The sequence below is a fragment of the Mesoplodon densirostris genome, chromosome 5 (genome assembly GCF_025265405.1).
Source record: "Mesoplodon densirostris isolate mMesDen1 chromosome 5, mMesDen1 primary haplotype, whole genome shotgun sequence".
NCBI classification, from domain to species: domain Eukaryota; kingdom Metazoa; phylum Chordata; class Mammalia; order Artiodactyla; family Ziphiidae; genus Mesoplodon; species Mesoplodon densirostris.
In genome coordinates this window covers 152424844-152442549 of record NC_082665.1, presented here as the reverse complement: position 1 = coordinate 152442549, position 17706 = coordinate 152424844, and the positions used below count along the sequence as shown (strand labels likewise).

The 17706-nt window shown below is 57.1% G+C and overlaps 1 protein-coding gene across 1 annotated transcript in view; it reads right to left on the bottom strand.

Moving 5' to 3' along the window:
* Positions 1-8573: 8573 nt before the first annotated feature.
* The window catches only part of SLCO2A1 (solute carrier organic anion transporter family member 2A1), a 76311-nt gene continuing 67178 nt past the window's right edge, over positions 8574-17706 (bottom strand). The window contains exons 11-14 of the mRNA XM_060100254.1: positions 15584-15747; positions 12212-12276; positions 9624-9747; positions 8574-8795 (exon numbers count right to left, since the gene is read on the bottom strand). Of these exons, the coding sequence (XP_059956237.1) occupies positions 8675-8795; positions 9624-9747; positions 12212-12276; positions 15584-15747 (474 nt within the window). The 3' untranslated portion in view covers positions 8574-8674. The remainder of the gene's footprint in view (positions 8796-9623; positions 9748-12211; positions 12277-15583; positions 15748-17706) is intronic.

The window sequence follows — 17706 nt, the reverse complement described above, 5'->3', positions numbered from 1 at the left end:
ATTTCTCAAACACAGCCCTTTGCTTCTGGACTGGCCCTTTCCAACATTCACCCGGATTTCTGTTGGCTTAGCTTGAAGCTTTAGGGGTGTAGGTATGTGTGAAAATTTAAATACCCACAGGGTCTAAGCACGTGATATGGGGACCTCAGCAACCCTAAGAATACAGGGACCACCTGAAAGGGTGGTCTCTACTCAGCTCCAGTTCTGTTGCAGGACTTGAGTACTGGCCCAGGGTTTTTCCAAGAAACACCCCCCGAGATTCAAACTCTCCCAATGATTGCAGCTAATTTAAAAACAAATGTCAAGTGGGCCAGTTAGACCCCATGTGTTGGGCCCAGAGACAGCCAGTTCCCAACATCTGTATTTTTTGTTGTTGTTTTTTTGCGGTACGCGGGCCTCTCACTGCTGTGGCCTCTCCCGTTGCGGAGCACGGGCTCCGGACGCGCAGGCTCAGCGGCCATGGCTCACAGGCCCAGCCGCTCCGCGGCATGTGGGATCTTCCCGGACTGGGGCATGAACCCATGTCCCCTGCATCGGCAGGCGGACTCTCAACCACTGTGCCACCAGGAAAGCCCCCAACATCTGTTTTTTAACAAGGCACATTCTGGTGCAGGGACCCGCTCCAGCAGGTCTCACACGAACCCTCACACTCTGGGCAGCTCAGCCTGGCCACCGGGAGCCTGTGGGCCCCTGGGAGGCTCCTGCTTCTCGCTGGTCCCGCCCTTGGCTCTGGACCTGCTGGGGCATCTCAGCTCTGACTTTCTCTAGCAGCAGTGCTCCCAGCAGCCACCAGACAGGAAGGAGGCCTCCTTCCTGAGAACCTACCTTTGCCAGCCCGGCTCCCTTTCCCAAGTACAATGCAGCCCCAGCGGCCTTTTAAACCCAGAAATCTGGTTGCATCTTGCCTCCTAAAAGCGTGTCGGTGGCTTCCCATTACCCACAGGCAGCATCCAGTTACTAAAGCAGGTGTAGACGGTACGTGGCACACCTTCCCTCTAGAGCCTGCTTCCCAGCTACACTCCGCCTCCTGCAACTTGTAACTGTGCTACCCACCCCCGACCCTCCTCCAGGCAAACATACCACAAGCTTCTCCCCTGTTAGTCTCCAAGCCTGTAGCTCCCCCGGCCCAGAACACCTTCATTCTAAGGCCCCTGCTCCACACACTTGCTCCCACCCTTCAAGATTCAGCTGGAGTTCACCTCCCCTACTCCTGACCCCTAATCCACTAGGGAGCTGGCCTCTCTCACCTTTGTGATACCACCACATACCCCCCTTCGCCCTGCATTCCGATGCAGGCATCTGTCTGCGCTTATCCTCCATGGCACTATTGCAGCTGGAATTATTAGCCAATCTCAACCACACAATTTGTGTGCCTTCTTGGTTACGTCTGTCTTCCACCGGGGAATGGCTTCTATTTGTCTTGTTCACCGCCACAAGCCTGGTGCCCGGCACTTGCCTGATGCCCGAGCCTGCGACAGGATGGGCAATTGGACACTCCCCGCGATGGACAGGGCCTGAATCGGACATAGCTTTCTCTCTGGTGCCCGCTTCTGTCTCAGGGCCAGACCCCAGGAGGTGCTCCGAGAACCGGAGTTAAGGAGGGATGGGAGGATACCCGAGCGCCCTGCAGCCACAGAACGGTGGTTCCCAGGCGGCGGCGCTGCGGGGAGGCTGTGACCCCATAAAGCGGGCTGGGGTGACCGCCCTGCCCACGACACGTCGGAGAGTGTGGGGGAACACATGTGTGCCTGCGGGCCCTCTCGGTGCTTCCTGGCACCCGTTTCTCTACCTTCCTCGTTCTTGAATGTGTTTACTGCACTTTCGTACTGAAAATACAGATAAACAGACTAAATGGCGCTTTATCGCGCGGCGGGGGAGGGAAATCTCAAGGACACGCCAGGGGCAGGCGCCCGAGGGCTGAGCCCCCGGGCGGTCCCGGGGTGTCCGGGATGCGGGAGTGGGGTGGGCGAGAGGAGCCCGGCGGGCCCCAGGGCGCCGGGGCGGGGACGCTGGGCTGCGGGAGGCTCGCGAGGCCGGGCGGCAGGGGGCCCCCGGACGCGCGCGGTGGGGACGCAGAGCCGGTCTCCCCGGCGCTCCTCCGCCGGTCGGGGCGTGGTGCCCGGCGTCTCACCTCCGGGCCCGGCGCGGCGGGCGGCGCCCCCTGGTGGCCGCCTGCCCCTCGGCCTGGCTCCCGTGGCGCCCGCGAGGTGCGGCTCTGCAGACCCCAGCGCCTGCCCCGCGCCGCCTTCGGTGGAAATGAGAAAAGGGCCCCGGACCACAGTCCGCTGTGCCTCAGTTTCCTCATGGGAAACGGCAGGATAATTCCATCTCACTGGGCTTGTGGTGACGATTCAAGGTGCAAACGTATGTGAAGCTCTTAGGACAGAGTCTGGGCGCTCAACACACCTGATCTACTGAAACGCTGGGCTGCAGGAGCCCTTCTGGAATCTCGGTGTGAATGGAGCGGAGACTGGCGTCAAGGAGCCAGACGGGAAGAGCGTGAAACCTGCCTCGGTCTTTCGCAGTGGGGGACCCAAGGGAGAACTCATCCGAACCCGCTGCTTCCTCTTCCGTAAGCTGGTGGTAGTGAGGTGTAGTGAGGGCCGAGGTTTAAACCAATGTTGGGCCCCGTCTGGGATCTCTGAGATCCCGTTTATGGAGCTGGTGTCTGTAGGAGGGGATGCACGCTGATGGACCACAGAGCAAGGAGAAGGGGGTAGCAACACACTGAAGGCCTGGATGGATGCCCCTTTAAATTACCTGCCCCGTTCTGCCCTGAGACTCGGACTTTCTGACTCCCAGCTCCAAGTCTGGGGTTCCAACAGGCTCAAGTGGGGAGAGAGAGGAGGTGGGAGGGGAAGAGAAGGGATAGAGCAGCTTCCACCCCACCCTGGGCCTAGGCAGCCTTGGAGCTCTGGCCAAGAGGGAGGACGCAAATGGGTGGTTCCTCCAAGCACAAGACGTGGGGGCTCCCTGGGAGCGTGCCAGGTGTGCTGGGGGCACCGAGAGGACCGCTCCCCGAGGGACGGCAGGGCCCACTCAGGAGCCCCTTCCCAGTGTAGACAGAGCCCTGGAGGGGACCTGAGCTAGAAGGACCTTCCTGGGATGGGTTGGCTGGGGCTCTGAGGCCCTCCTTCCAGGCCCAAGTGGGAAGAGGTGGGCGCTGACTCAGGAGCCAGGACCAGGGGCCCACACCACTCCTGGCCGCCCTCAAAACCCTCCAGGAACCGCTAAGCCCAGACACGACTGCCTCTCCAGAGATGACCCCTGCTCTCCTCCATGCACCGTGTCCAGTGAGTTCTCAGAACCCCCACAGGTTTTCCTGCTTCCTGATCTCTGCCTGGAATGTCTTTTCCTGCACCTTGGGGTCTCTTGAAATCTAGCCCACCCTGCAAGGATGGATCAAGCCCCTACTCTGATCTCTCAGCCGAATGAGCTCTCAGCACTTGTACCTAATTCTTGCTCCTGATTATGTGACCTTGGAGGTTAGGGATCATGTGTGCGTCATCTTTTGTCCTCATCTACCTCAGGTACTAAGTGAATAAAGGAAGGCACAGGTCACAACTGGGAGGGCCTGGTTTTCTCCACTTGTAGGGGTGGAACTGGTTGTGCTGGCCTTTCAGGGCTCGTGGAGGCTCTGGGTGAGATTCCTGCACAGAGGATTGCCGCATCCCCTCTTCCTCCTCAGGGCCCTTCTCTCTGGCTCCTCAGCCTCCCCGCTCCTTTGGCCATTTGCCCCAGAAAGTCTCTCCCATCTCAGGAGAACCCTTCCCCGACCCCGCATCTGCCTCTGCCAGTACTCCATCTGCTTGCTCGGAGCCAACCTTCCTGCCCACCTCCCCGTTCCTCGGCAAACTGCCTACGGGCTCAGCTTTGCCCGGAAATCATCTCCTCCCCTTTGGGGACCCAGTACTGATGCTGACTCCTTTGGAGAACTTCTTTTTGCTGGACCCCCTCCCCCAACACCTGATGCACTTGACTTAAGTGTCCCAGTGAGCGCCTACATCCATCCAGGCTCGCCCCAGTGGTGGAGGAGCCTAGCGCTCATCCGTACCTGCTTTCTGTCTCTTCTGAGCTCACAAGAGGATTATCTTTCCCCATCCCTGTGGCAGTTAGGCAGGGACACCGACGAGTTCTGGCCGAGGGGCTGGGAGCGGAGGTGAAGCCTGTTACTTCTGGGCCAAGACGTTTACTTCCCAGTGCGAGACCTTCGAGGACTGCCTGGCCCCGCCTCGTCCGTCACGGCAGTGTATCATGAAATGGAGGCACTGAGCCACCGCTTGGAGGCCACTGCCCTGAGAGCCACCCAGACCCACAGCGCACTAAGACGTGAACTCCTGTTGTGCCACGTGACAGATAGGTGAGGCTTGTTACCCAGCGCAGCCAAGCCTATCCGGACTGAGTTTCCAGTTAAAGGAGTTTGTTAAATGAATGGATGGCTTTGTGAACGGTAAAGATCTGTGCACAGTTTAGTTCCCGTTATTGTCATCAAGCTGTAGCAGGTGCCTGGGATCCGGGACTTCAGCAAGCTGTGGTGACCCCTGTGTGGCACGGCAATGACACTGCAGGGGTGGGGTGGAGGGCGGATGAGTGGGTGAGCGGGCAGGGTGTATCTTGGGAGAAAAACTTTCTCGCACTTGTAATTTGCCAAGGGCTTGCCCACGACCTGTTTACATATTTAATCTCTGGTTAAAGGTTATAATGAATTCTGTGCTGTTGGCAGGAGATGGACATTTCTCCCAGGTATTTAGTTCTTGTGGTTGTAAAAGATAGTATTTCTCTCTTGGATTCAGAGTTTTTATTTTTATTTTATTTCTCTTTCTCGCTGTCTCTGTCTCTGTCTCTCACACACGCACACACACACACGCACAGCCCCTGTCAACCTCTCTGGGAATCTGTAATGTAATATTTTAATATTAATTTGATAGCGACTGGATTCACCCCCAGATTAACTGTATCTCTTCGTCTTTGAACGCAGTTGGAGAAAATCACAACGTGGCTTTGTTTCCTAAGCGAGACTGCTAACCCGTCAGCAGGTGGGCGTGTCTCCTTGAAGGTCTGTCTGTGTGCAGCTCTCTCAAGGCCTTTTCTCTTGAAAGGCTTTTCCTCTTTGTCCCTTTTCTCCGTGACCCTCCTTTAACTCCTGGTGCTATAGGGCTGACGAGGCCCTGGTTAATGAACAGTTTTAACATTCTTATTACTTGAAAAGAAGGTGGGTAAGTGAAATATTACCTGGTTCTCTCCACCTCCGTTACCTACCTTGCTTGGCCCTCAGCTGATTCCCTCACCTCCATCCCATGGGCTAGTGAACTTCCGAGGGAACAGACTGACTCAGTAGGGGAGCTGGAGCAGACAGAGAGGTCTGGACAGCCTGGTTTGAGTCCAGATCCGGCCAGTTATTATTTGCATAAACTTGACTACATGGTCACTTCCTTGATTTCAGATTCCTCATCTTCAAATGGAGCCTTAAGACCAGTCTGACCTCCAACATGGGGCTGTGGTAAGGGTCACCCCAAAGGGCTGTGGGCCAAAGGATAATTTATGGAGATGTGGCATTTAGTTCTCACTGCATTTTCCCTCTCCTGTGCCAAGAAGGCTCACGGAAGGATGGGATAAAAAGGTTCCTGCATACCCTTCCTTTCCTGGCCTTTTCGTTCAGCCCCTGAGGGGCTGGGAGAGGGAGTGGAGCGGAGGGGTGGCTTCCTAGGACTGGATGTGGGGATGGGGAGCATCATTGGGGGTACACAGGACCCTAGTCTTGGCATCTGGCCTCTTCAGGGTTTCCAGGCTCAGGGAAGAAGCAGGGCTTCTAGGAGGCCTCAGACTGGGAAGGGACCAAAGACCCCCAGGGGCAGGACCCAAGGACGTGCAGATGGCTCTGAGAGCCAGACTCAAGGCTGGTTGAGGTTGAATTTCCAGCCAGTCAGCAGCATGAGGGCCTGAAATCAGACACAACCAATATGAAGAAATGACAGTGACACATTCTGCACTCTCAAGCTTGTACAGGGAGCGTTCCACTCTTAGGACTGGTAGAACCCAATATAAATGTGGGCTCTTGCATTGTTTTCCATGTCCACTAGCCCCCGATTGGAGCCTTCTCCTCCTCCAGTCACCTTTGGGCTGACCACAGGCCCAGTGTGGGTCCGTGTATCAGTGGTCTAACCGTAAGTGGGCATCCTTGAGGCCCTGATGGCCTACCACACAGGGTCTGACAACAAGCCGCATCAGCCTCACACGAGGGGCCGGTTAAAAATGCCACTCCTGGGCCCCCTTCAGCCCCATATAAAGGGCCTCTGGGGCTGGGTGGAGAGGGTTGGGAATCTGCATTTTAACAACACACTCTATGAGAGTCCAACACTCAGGGAAGCTTGTTAAGCTATGCACCAGAAGTGAAATGAAGGTGACACCATTATAGTCCCAGCTGGAAGGTTTGCTGTGGGCCAGTCATACTGGCTGTGACCAAGTGATCGGTGATGATTACAATATTAGTCCTCTTTTGTTTCATGGACTTAGCTGTCCATGTCCAACCCCACTTCTGCATATAAACTCAAGGGCAGGAATCAGGGCTCCTGAGAGCCCAGCACTGTGGGGTCTTGACAGCCACCTGCAGAGCTTCACTGAAGGGACAAGAGGCACCTGCTGCTGCTCTGTACCAGGACGATGGGTGAGAGCGGCATCACCTCCCATCCCCATGGCCTTGCGCCCCCAAGGGTTGGGGCAGGGGCAGCTCCTCTGGCCAGAAGGTGTAGGTTCTGTCTGCTCTCTAGCCAATATACATGACAGTACAAATACATGACCAAATTATATCAACAGCAGAATTATAATATATTAATAGCAATATCATAATAGAAAAAAGCCTTGGGAGGGCAACCATCTTCCAGAATCTGAAGGCTGGCATCCATTCTTCATGAGCTCAGCTGAAGGTGGTGCCTTCAGAATTCGGTTAAATGGCAGCGAGAAGGACCAGGGTTAGTTGCAGGGAATCATCTCCCAAGCGGGACCATTTAAGGGCCCACACTGGCCCCTGAGGTTGCATGGAGCCTCCCTTCCAGAGTGAGATCTGTGGAAATAGAGCTGGTGGCTTTGGAATCAGGCTGTCTGCGACAGTGGCTTTCACAAAGACTTCGGTCCCGTGGCAGTGTGGCCGTTGACATTCCACCATATGAGGCCTTTCTGGAGGTGGCTTCTGGATGGGTCTTCCAAGAGCAGTGGCACTCAAGAGATCTGCATGTGGCCACGACCAACATCCAGCTGCTCCAGAGGACATGGCGAGTCAGCTCCCTGTTTGGTAAGGGCCAAGAGCGGGCTCAGTCCGATGGGGCGTGGACGGTCAAGGTCTTGCTGACAATCTCCAGGTTCTTGCTTGTGCAGCCCCAGCCCTGCCCCGTGAGCCCACTCTGGGAGGAGGCCTTAGTGTAGATGGAGGGCGGGGAAGCTCCGGGAGAACCATGCGCCAGCGCCGCCTTGCACAAGGTCGGTCTCCCATAAATAAAATACTTGTGGATGAAAGGCCTCCCTTGCTGGTTTCTGACTCTGAACCTGCACCCACAGCAGCAGCGCCTCTTGGCCCAAGTCCGGAGAAGGCGCCCACCCCTCTGGAGGCGGTGAGAAGAGGCTGAGAAAATGCTAATGAGCGTGTTCAGGACCAGGAGAGTCAACCTCTCGGGCCTCTACTCTGTGGGCTGCAGATGGCCGAGCAGCCTGGCAGGTTTTGACATTCCCTGGGCTTCATCACCTGTTTTGCGGACATCCCCGATGGCCTCCCTTTACTCCGCGACACACAGGCTAAAGTCCAGACGAGGGAGCCCATGTGAAGCCACCTCATCTGCGCCTGGGGAGGCTTGTGGGGGAGGGGTTCTTCCCACCACTCTGAGATGACGAGTCCTGTCCTCACACCGAGGAGTGGGGCCTGGGCATCACGGCTATCCACAGCCGGCCGCAGGTCTTCACCACAGCGTGGCATGCTTAGTTCGAGATATACCCCCAGAAAGACAGAGATAAACATGCACAGACCCGTGTATAGAAGGGTCTAGAGTTAACGTGAACGGCATTAGGATGGCCCACCCTTGGGTGTCAGTCCCAGCTCTGGCACCTGAGCGTGGGTAACTGAGAGGGGACCAGCTGGCCGTACTTCTCAATGGGGCAGCCTCCAAGGTGGCCTCTCGGGGCAGGAAGCGAGGACCTGAGGGGAAGGTAGCCAGCCCCTCCTGGGTTCTGTGCTGGTGCTGAACCCGGACGCAGAGGGGGCTGCAGCCAGCCTCCCCCCCCGCCAGCCTGGTTCTGGCCAGGAAGAGCTCAGCCCTCCCTTCTTCCTCTGGGCAGATACCCAGAGGCCTCTCCGCCCGGGAAGCCACCCACTGGGGGCTGGGGGGTGCAGAAGTGCCTCAGCGAGCAGCCCTACTGCGCAGGATGAGCCTGGGCCTCTGGGGGCCGCTCCCGAGGGGCCAGGGAAGACCCAGCCCTCCAGCTCTGTGCCCCCCCCCGGCCCAGGTGCACGGCGGCCCCAAGGGACCCTGGGGTGCTCTGGGAGGAGGAGACAGGGAAGGCAAATTGTGGTGGGGTTTTCTTTCTTATTTAAGAAAGGAGAAGGAGATGCCGTGTGAACGTGAGTAAATGTGGGCAGCTGCGGGGCAGGGTCCGCCCTCGCGAGCAGGGCGGCGGCCGAGGTCGCCTGTCAGATGAGGCTGGCGGCCTTCTCCTGCACGTTGTACTCCTGGTTTTTCTTCACCCGCCAGCTGATGTACAGGAGCAGCAGCGTGCCCAGAGCCTTGTAGCCCACCTGCAGGCCCAGGTACCTGTGGGGCAGGAGACAGGCCCCGTGAGGGGTGTGGAGGCTCTGCGGCCAGCATCACAGTGGCCCGGGCCAGGTGTCCTCACCACTCAGGGAAGGATGCGGGCTCACCCAGGTGGGGCCACGCGCCTCATTCCTTTTATCCCCAGGACCACAGGCCTCCCAGGGAGTAGGCGGGGAGTAGATGTGGGACTCCCAGTCCAGTGCTCCTCGTCCCTGCCCTGGCGCCCCCTGGAGGGCCAGAGAAACACTGCAGGCCCAGCCGCCTGGAGGGTCCTGCTGGCCAGCACAGCCGGGAGGGGGCCCCTTCCCGCTGCCCTCTTGGTCGGCCCCTCTCCAGGCCTTCTGTGCCCCTCCCACGCCGTTTCCAGATCCCGTCCTGCCCCCTGCAGCCCGCTCTCCCTGCGGCGCCTCTCTGTGTGATGCGGCAGGTGAGGTGCCGAACTCAGTGGTGCTGCAGCTGGGTGCCGCCCGCCCTTGGCCTCTGCCGGGAGCCGTGATGGGCCACCGCTTTCTGAGCGGTGGGAGGCTGGCCTGGCATCATCATCCCACAGCCACGGCCTCTCCCTTTGAAAAACCTCTTTCTGCTGCTGTTCCCGCCCCCCGAGGGCCAGTGGGGACTGCAGAAGGGGGGCCACATCAGAGCAGCCCCTGAGTCTTGGACGGCTCTCTGTGAGCCCTGAAATGCCGGTCACCGGTGGCCCCGCTCCCTGCCCAAGGCAGCTCCCCACCTGCCCTCTCCCTCGGAGGCCTGAGAGCCTCACAGTTGCCCCCGGAGCAGATGACGGCCTCTGCTTGGGCCCGGGGCCTGGCACGTCGTGCGGGCCCTCACCTGTCTCGGAGAGCGTCGTTGTCGTAGTAGATGCAGGCCCCTCGCCTTCCAGAGCAGTGCGCGCCCCAGCGGATGCAGGAGTAGTCGATGGTGAGGCCGTAGAGGGCTGGAGACGGCAGCCAGGCTGGCATCAGCGGGAAGAGAGTTCAGAGAGCTCAGGTCACGTGGAGCTGCCAGCAGAGGCACCCGGCAGGGTGGGGGGCGAGCCCCCCAGCGCCCCCGCACGGCTCGCGGGCATGAGCACGGCTCCGCCCCACCCCGGGAACCACAGTGACTTTGGAAAGCGGAAGAGCTTTCCGTGAAGCCTGCAGTACTCTTTCACCAGAGGCTTAGAAGAGAAAAGGGGCCTGAGTCATCCTTTCAGGGCATAGTGAGTCACAGATGTCCCCGTGGACCTGCTCAGACAGATACCGTAGTTCCCACACGCGGGACTGCTAGGCTCCACTGGGTGGCAGGAGGCTCTCGAGGACACCAACTCCTCAGGTCCTCACAGCAGCCCGGAGGTGGGTGGGTGTCCTCATTTTTACAGGGAAGAAGGTGGGCTTGGCTGCCTCACCTCTGCATAGGCAAGTGGGGTGAGGGCTGGACTTTGCACCCTAGTTTTTGGAGGATCAGATCCCACATTCTTCCACTACACGAAGCTGCCCTGCTGGCTTAGACAACACCCCCAGCAGACCCCCAACACCCTGGCTGCTCAGAACCTCCCAGGCCCCCTGAACTTCCCCACAGCTGAGTGGTGAGAACTGGTCCAGCAGGGGCCATGCCCTACGGCTGCTGAATATTCGGATGAGCCCCGCATCCTTAGCTACAGTTCTAGGCAGTCACTGGACTGGGGAAGGGCTTGGCCGGATCCACACCTGGGCCAGGCCCCCCCATTCTCAGAACCACTCTGAACAGCCTCTCAGACTCTGTTATGGGCCCTGTGGGAAGCTGCTTCTGGAGGAAAGAAACAGGCAATTTTCTGCTTGTGGCTCTGCCCAGAGGTGGGAACCTTCAAGAACCAGCCTCTCTATTCAGACCTGCTGGCTCCCAAAATCTCCAGGTGAACAGGGGATGGAAACTGGACACAACGACTGACCTTCCTGAATGCTGTTCCCTGAATAGAAATAAAGTCCAGAAAAATTTTCAACCAAGTCCCAGTGGGTAATTTGAAACTTGCCGAGTCCTTTTTTCTACCCAGGGTGGAATTGCCTTCTCAGGTGATGAATGGGTCCCTCCAGCCTGGGTTTTCTATCGGTGGTGGCCACACTGAGTTATATCTGAGCTCAAATGAAAAAACAAAGGCAGCAGGTGCTTTGAGCCTCAGGAGAGGCGCGGTTTTCACGGTGGCTGGAGGAAGGAGGGCAGGGCTCTCCAGAGCCCGTCCTGGCTGCTGTCGGGCCGGGCGGAATGTAAGGTTTCCTTCCCAGTGGAGGTTTCAGAGCAAGTTATAAAGGATAAGTTATAAATGGAAAGGCACTGTGGTGACGACCATACCTCTGCCACCAGGACAGGATAGATCCCAGTGTCCTGTGTCCTTTGTGGCTGTAATATAGGCCAGAGGAGGAGAGTCTGAAGGGGGGCTTCTGGGGCGAGAGGAGCAAGTGGCCGGAGACCGAGAAATCACCGAAAAAACTGATTCAGCCCTCATCACCCCACACCTCCCCCAGATTTGGTCGGAGAGGGCCCCCTGCTCAGCAGGCCCAGGAGAGACATCACCCACACACCCCAGCGTGGTCATGGAAGCTGCTACGGGGTGAAGTGCAGATCAGACTCCCGGATAATAATGCACCACATGCTCCGCAGGGATTTCAGCGTTTAAGGTCAGAAAGTGCACCCTGATCACAAATGAATTGCCTTCACTGCAGTCACCGTATTCCCCGCTGCGGTGCATGCCCCCGGGGTCCTCAGTAAATCTGTCCTTTTATCTGGTCCCTTTACTTAGTGTACCTTCAGTGCAAGGGTCTCCATATTAGTGCCCTGTGTTTATCTAGTGCCTGGAGGCGTCCAGAAGGGACAGTCCAGCGTGAGCAGTCTGGGAAAGGACCTGCAGGGCAAGCTGGGTGCTCCCTGATGCCCGCAGGCAGCTCGTCCTCCTGTAGCCAGTCCTGACCGCTGTGCACAGTTCCCTTCCTCCTGGGTTCTGGGCTGCTTGAGAGCAGGCAGGGTTGGTCGGCAGAGGGCCCCACTTTGCTGAATGGAGGTAGGAGGAGTGGATTTTGTCAAATGGAAAGGAAGCCGGGCCTGGGCTCCACGGCCCTTCTGGTTGGGACAGGAGCACGAGGCTTTGTTCCTACAGCGAACTCTTGGAGAGAGATGAAGAAATACCTGCCTTTGATGTTCTATTAGGCATTCTCAGCTGCGTCCACGTTTCCTTTTTCTTACATACTTTCATTTGGTGTTAATGCCATAGATGGAATCTTTCCTAACCTCAAGTGACGGGGAAACTGCCCACATGGGATTTGGCATTTACTGTTGTGTTGATTGTGTACAGCTTCTCTTTACGACAGAGATGAGACGGGGCTTTCCCCATCCCCACCCTGCACCCCACAGCCCTCTGATGCCCTGTCATCTGGGGCCACGAGGAGGGGGGCATGTCCGACACTCACCCAGCAGACGCATCAGCAAGAACTGTACTCCGATGGCAAACGACTTTTCCTCCTGGTTCACCACGCTGCAAAGGCACACAGGAAATCAGCAGTGGGGGGACTCAGGGCTGTGCCTTCCCCCCACGGGGGCAGCCATAGCCTCAGGCCGCGTCGGAACCTGTCCTCACGTGGCCTGGCGGGGTCCACCAGGGCCCCGCGCGCCCGCTGCTCCCCTCAGTGGTTCTCGCAGCATCAGTATCCCCTGGGAACTTACTAGCAAGGCAGATTCTCAGGCCTCGCCTCAGAAGAAGAGTCAGACACTCTGGGGATGGGGCCCAGCGCTCTGTGTTGGAAGAAGCCCTCCAGGAGATTCTGTGCACACTCAGGTTTGAGAACCACTGGTCTCTGTGAGTTTCTGGGCTGCCCAGAGCCCCCTTCAAGAAGCAAAGGGCAGAGCGTCTGGGAGCGGAGAGGACACTGAAGGCTGTGTTTATGGCCGCAGGTCTGAACAGCTCCTGTGGTGTTTACAGCAATAGAAGACAGTCCTGATACTAAGTGTAATGAGGGCCCCTGGGCAGTCAGCTCCTGTGTGCAACTAAAAGAATCCCCTACTTTGGGCCGGCTTCGTGGGCATGCGACCCGTGTGGCCCCACAGGGCCCCACCCTCCGAAAGGTCCCATGTTTGCTTTAGTGTTCTGCTGTGGCTGGCTTGAAATCCTGAACGACTTCGGAACCAGGAGCCTTGCGTTTCCATTTTGCACTGGGTCCTGCAAAGTATGCAGCCAGTCCTGCTCCCACCCTTCTTCCCTCAAGAGGAGAAAAGTGCTTGGTGAGGAAGGAGGTTCAGAGAGAGAGGAGGGAGGCTGTCTGCAGGAGGTACCGCCAGGCCCTGTCACCCCGGCTGGGCGTGGAGCAGCGGGAGGACACACCCTTCCACGAGGTGGGGAGCCGGGGGCGGGCCAGCCGGGGCGCCAGGGTTGCCTGTGCCCTGAGTGCACACTGAGTGGGAGCTGGCTGGGGGAAAGCCTTCGGGGGCTGAGGGGCCAGCAAGGGAGGGAACTCAGAAGTGATCCCCAGGTCTCTGCACACGTTTTGTTTTACCTCCATAGTTCTGCTAGCAAACTGGAAAGGGACCTTCTTTCAGCTTCTCAGGATACCCACCGGGGTGAAGCAGCAGGGAGGCACCCACTGGGATCCCCCAAGTGGGAAGTGCCTCAAATCTCAGTCTCATGGGCACTGCCTTTATTGCCCATAGACGCCTTCAGTGGTCCAATCCATAATAGAAGCTTCTGTGTCTTGGTCCTTGTCCCTGGGCAGACTCCTCTGGATTCTCAGCTAAATGGGACTTGGGAACCCCAGTTTGGCTTCTGATAGAGATTTTGAGTTCCTTGTACTCTCTTGCCCCTTCAGCCCCGAATTAACGCTGGCTCTCTGACCTCTCTTTCCTGATACATTTTCAGCAAACCTTCACTCCCAGCCTGTATTTCCATGCGTGGCTGGAGGCCACGACTGATACAAATAAGGTTTGGGTCACCTGCAATGCCATCTTTAAGCCTCACCTTCTCCATACTTCACAGCATCCATTCTTTCATCTTTCCCAGTGGGATTTATCTTTAAATCATTTTGGGATACTGGGGCCTCTTCTCCAATTTCACTCCAGCCCCTGACCAGAGATTTTCTAGAAAAGCCCACCCTGTGGTTGAAATGGTGCTTTGCCTCCACTACTTCTCCATCCCTGGGGCTTGACGGTCCTCTGGGAGGTGACCTAACAGGGATGCCCTTGTCCGCTGCTCAGGGACTTCCTTATCCTATTCCCTCTCCTCGTCGTGGCCACCCACACACCTTTCTCAGGATCACTGGGTCCACCACAGTCCATCTGACTTGGGGTGCAAGAAGGGAAGCCCGCTCAGGGGCCTTGGGTGAAAGCACGGGTACTTGGAATGCACGCATGGGGAGCAGTGGAGGAGAGGGTGGTGCCGGGAGGCAATGTGCTCCGAGCATCCCTACACAGTCTTGCGGAGTAGGCTAAGAATGCAAGGTCCTGACTGTTCGCTTCGTGGGCCATTTCCCAGGGTTGTGGCTGCAACGAGCATCCTTGAGGCATGAGGTAGAATCTTCTAGACCAGCAGCAGGCTTGGTCTATATAAGCAGTGGCTCTCCCAAGCTCACTGTTCCTTAGCTGTGACCTACACCCACTGCAGGTGAAACATACACCTGAGCCCCTCCACGTCACCCAGTAGGACTTGGGGGGCATGGATAAATGATGCAGCATGAGGTCCACACTGCCTGCTGTGCTGTGAGCAGCAAAGTCCTCTGGCTTTGACCCAGGAGTCTCCCGGCCTCTGCCAGCATCCTTGTGGCGCAGTGACAGAAACAGGAGCTTGGTAGTTTGCAAGCTAACTTGTAAGCAAGGTAAAATCCCAGACCCTTCCTCACCTCCTAGTCTTCTGGGGAAACTAGGTCATTGCCACCTAGCTAGCTGATAATAGTAACAGCAATAACAATAATCCGGTTCATAGTGATAACTAACCAATAATGCAGAGCGCCTTGTATTTACAAAGCAATTTACCATATAACCCTGACACCAACCCTTCAAGGTCAATATCGTTAACCCCCTTTCATCCGCGAGGAAACTGAGACTTGGTGAGGTGGGCAACACCCAAGGACTCTCAGCCAGTACATGGCAGAAGTGGGCCTTTGACCCTGGCCCCGGGCTTCCAGATCCTGTGTTTTTCCCTCTCTGCTTGCCAGATGGATGAGGACACGAAGGAGGCAGGCAGGGGGTGAATGATGCCCACTTGGTTGAAACCTTATTCTCTCCTTCGCCGAGGGTGAGGCGAAGGGAGGCCGTTCCCTGTCCACACCCCCGGGGCACCTCCATGCTGCTGGCACAGGATACCTGTGCCCCCCCCCCCCCCCGCCTGGCCGGCCTCTCCCTTCCGACCTGGCTCCTAGCACACTGTGCTTTTCTCATTTCCACCCTTTCCGTGGCCCTCATTCTGTCTCTGGAACTTTCCTCATTTTCCTTCCCCGATTTTATGTATCCAACTGAATTCTCCTCCGTCCTCTCAGTTCCTTTAGGACTTGAAGATAAGTGGATCTACAGGCGTGCAGTCAGGCCGCCTGGCTTGGTCACGTGGCTCAGCCGCCAGGCTCTGCCCTCCCTGTGCGGGATGGAGGCACAGGGACCCCGTGAGACACGGAGTGAGGGTGCAGTGAGGGACTCCCGACAGGCCCGGCACACGAGCCCCCGCCACTGGCGCACCAGCATTATCTCCCTGTATCACCCCAAGAACGTCCAAGGACCCGGAGGGGCATGAAAGGCAGGAGAGCTGCGAAGGGGGCAGCTGGGCACGAGGTGAGGGAAGCGTGGGGAAGGAGAGGCGCACTCACCGCAGCACCATCATGTAGAGAGGGTTGTGGGAGGTGCAGGCTATGAGCGCCACAAAGGAGATGAGGAAGATGGCTGGGAGCAGGAAGTGGGCGCAGGGGATGGGGCACGGGCCCGTCTTTGCTGAAGCGGATCCTCCTCTCACGCAGCTGCAGTTCGAGTAGGTCTTGGAAGGAGAGGGAGGGGAACGGGGGAAACCTGCTGTTATTATTTCGACTCCATATACTTTAAACGCCTGCTCCAGCTCTCGCTCCTCTGACCTCCCTGGGGAGCTGGTGATGCTGGATGCAGAGGTTGGACAGGAGATCAGGTGGGGGTTTCAGGTGCCCCATGGATCCTGCCTCTGACCACTATTTGGGCAACAGAAACCACCTTCACCAAAACCAGTTGTCCAGCGTGGGCTGGGCTCTTCCCGCAGTTACACCCGCGTCGGGATACGTAGGATTCCACTGCCAGGCACGGCCCACCCAGTGGGGACCGGGGCCTGGGAGGGCCCTCCTCTGGAGCAGCAGGGGTTTTGCGGGTTGCTGTTTTTGGTGTGTTTACTGCAGGGACGTTAAAACAAGATAAAAACAGGAGGAGATAGCAGTGGGAACCCAGAGGAATCTACTGTACTTTCTGCCTGAGAGGAATTCCTCCTGTCTGCAAACATCTCTGTCTCAAGTCTGCGAATCCATATGGCTCAGCACGGTTGTACAGCTCTCCTTGGTGGCCGCTGCCTGTCAGGTGGCCTTCATCTCTTCTCTCACAGTGTCTGATAGACCAGCCCATGGTCCAATTACTGTGTCAAAGCAGTGATAGGGGCAAGATGAGAACTAATGAGCTGGTATGCTTCCTTCCACCAGGCATTGGAACTATGTACCCTTTTTACTCTGGCTGCTGGGAAGCTCATAATTACGTTATATACAGTGTTGCCGCCACCTCCCTCAGGCTGGATTTTTTTAAACATAGATACTTTTCCTTATAATTTGCTATTTTTTCTTGATATTATGCTAATGGATTTTGGTCTTGATGTGCTTGTGCTGTTACTGGAAACCTGTCAAGATTATTTCTGGAAACAGATGAGTCAGAGGTAAGTAAATAAAGATAAGAAAACCACAGAAGCCACCACAGGCTCCTCCGACTAGAAGGCAACTGAGAGAGCATCTTGTCCAAGTTCTTTGTCCTCCGGCTGCCTGAGAACCACGCTCCTCTGTCCGCGGAGCTGGCTGTGGAAGCAGCCTTGTCCTGTCCTCTCAGGGGAGGATGGTAAATGGGTCTAGCCTTGCCTGTGCCCTCCACACAGGCTTAAGGGAATCAGATGCATCCTCTCCTTAGGGCATCCTCAGGGGAACTGCACAGACTTCCCAGTGCTCTTAGGAAAAAGAACATCCAAATCCTCACCCGACCCCTGCCTGCTCCCTGGCCGCCGGGTGTGACACTTCTCCTCACTCCACCAGCAGCCCTGGCCTTCTCTCTTCTCTCCTGTGCCAGCTCATTCATGCCCTGGGGCCTTGCAGTTGCGTTCATTCTGTTCGTTTCACTCCCAGGTCTTCATAGTGTTTTCTTCTTCTGGTGGTTCAGTTCTAATGTCACCTCCTCAGGGAGGCCCCCAGGCATTCTCTGTCCCATTAAGTCTCTTCATGGCATGGGTTACTTTCTAAAACTCCCTTGTGCATTTTGGTAGAATACAAACTCAGGAGGGCAGGGACCTGGGCTGATGGGTTCCCCCTTGAATACTTAGCACCCGTGGCTGTCTCTGGTGTTCACTAAGTATTTGCTGAATAACCGCACAAACGACTGGACTTGGTTTGCTGCTGTCTGATCCTGGGAGGCTGGGAGCCATAGTGCTCTGAGGGCTGGCCAGGACCTCACCAAGTGAGCCTGGTGAGTGTGGGCTACCTGAGTGGGAGGCTGTGGCCGGGAGATACCTGGTCTTGCACAGACATGCCCCAGGCTGAGGCGGCACCCTGAGTTCTAGTCTCAAATCTGCCCCTAAATAGCGACAGACTTCAAGCCAGCTGTGTGGCCATAGGTGAGCGTCGAGAGGAATTGAACCAAATGCCCACTTCTGGCTCTAAGCTTCCAGGTCCACATCACAGAGGCCCTCTGCCCTTGATTTATCTGGGCCAGTCCATGTAGCTTT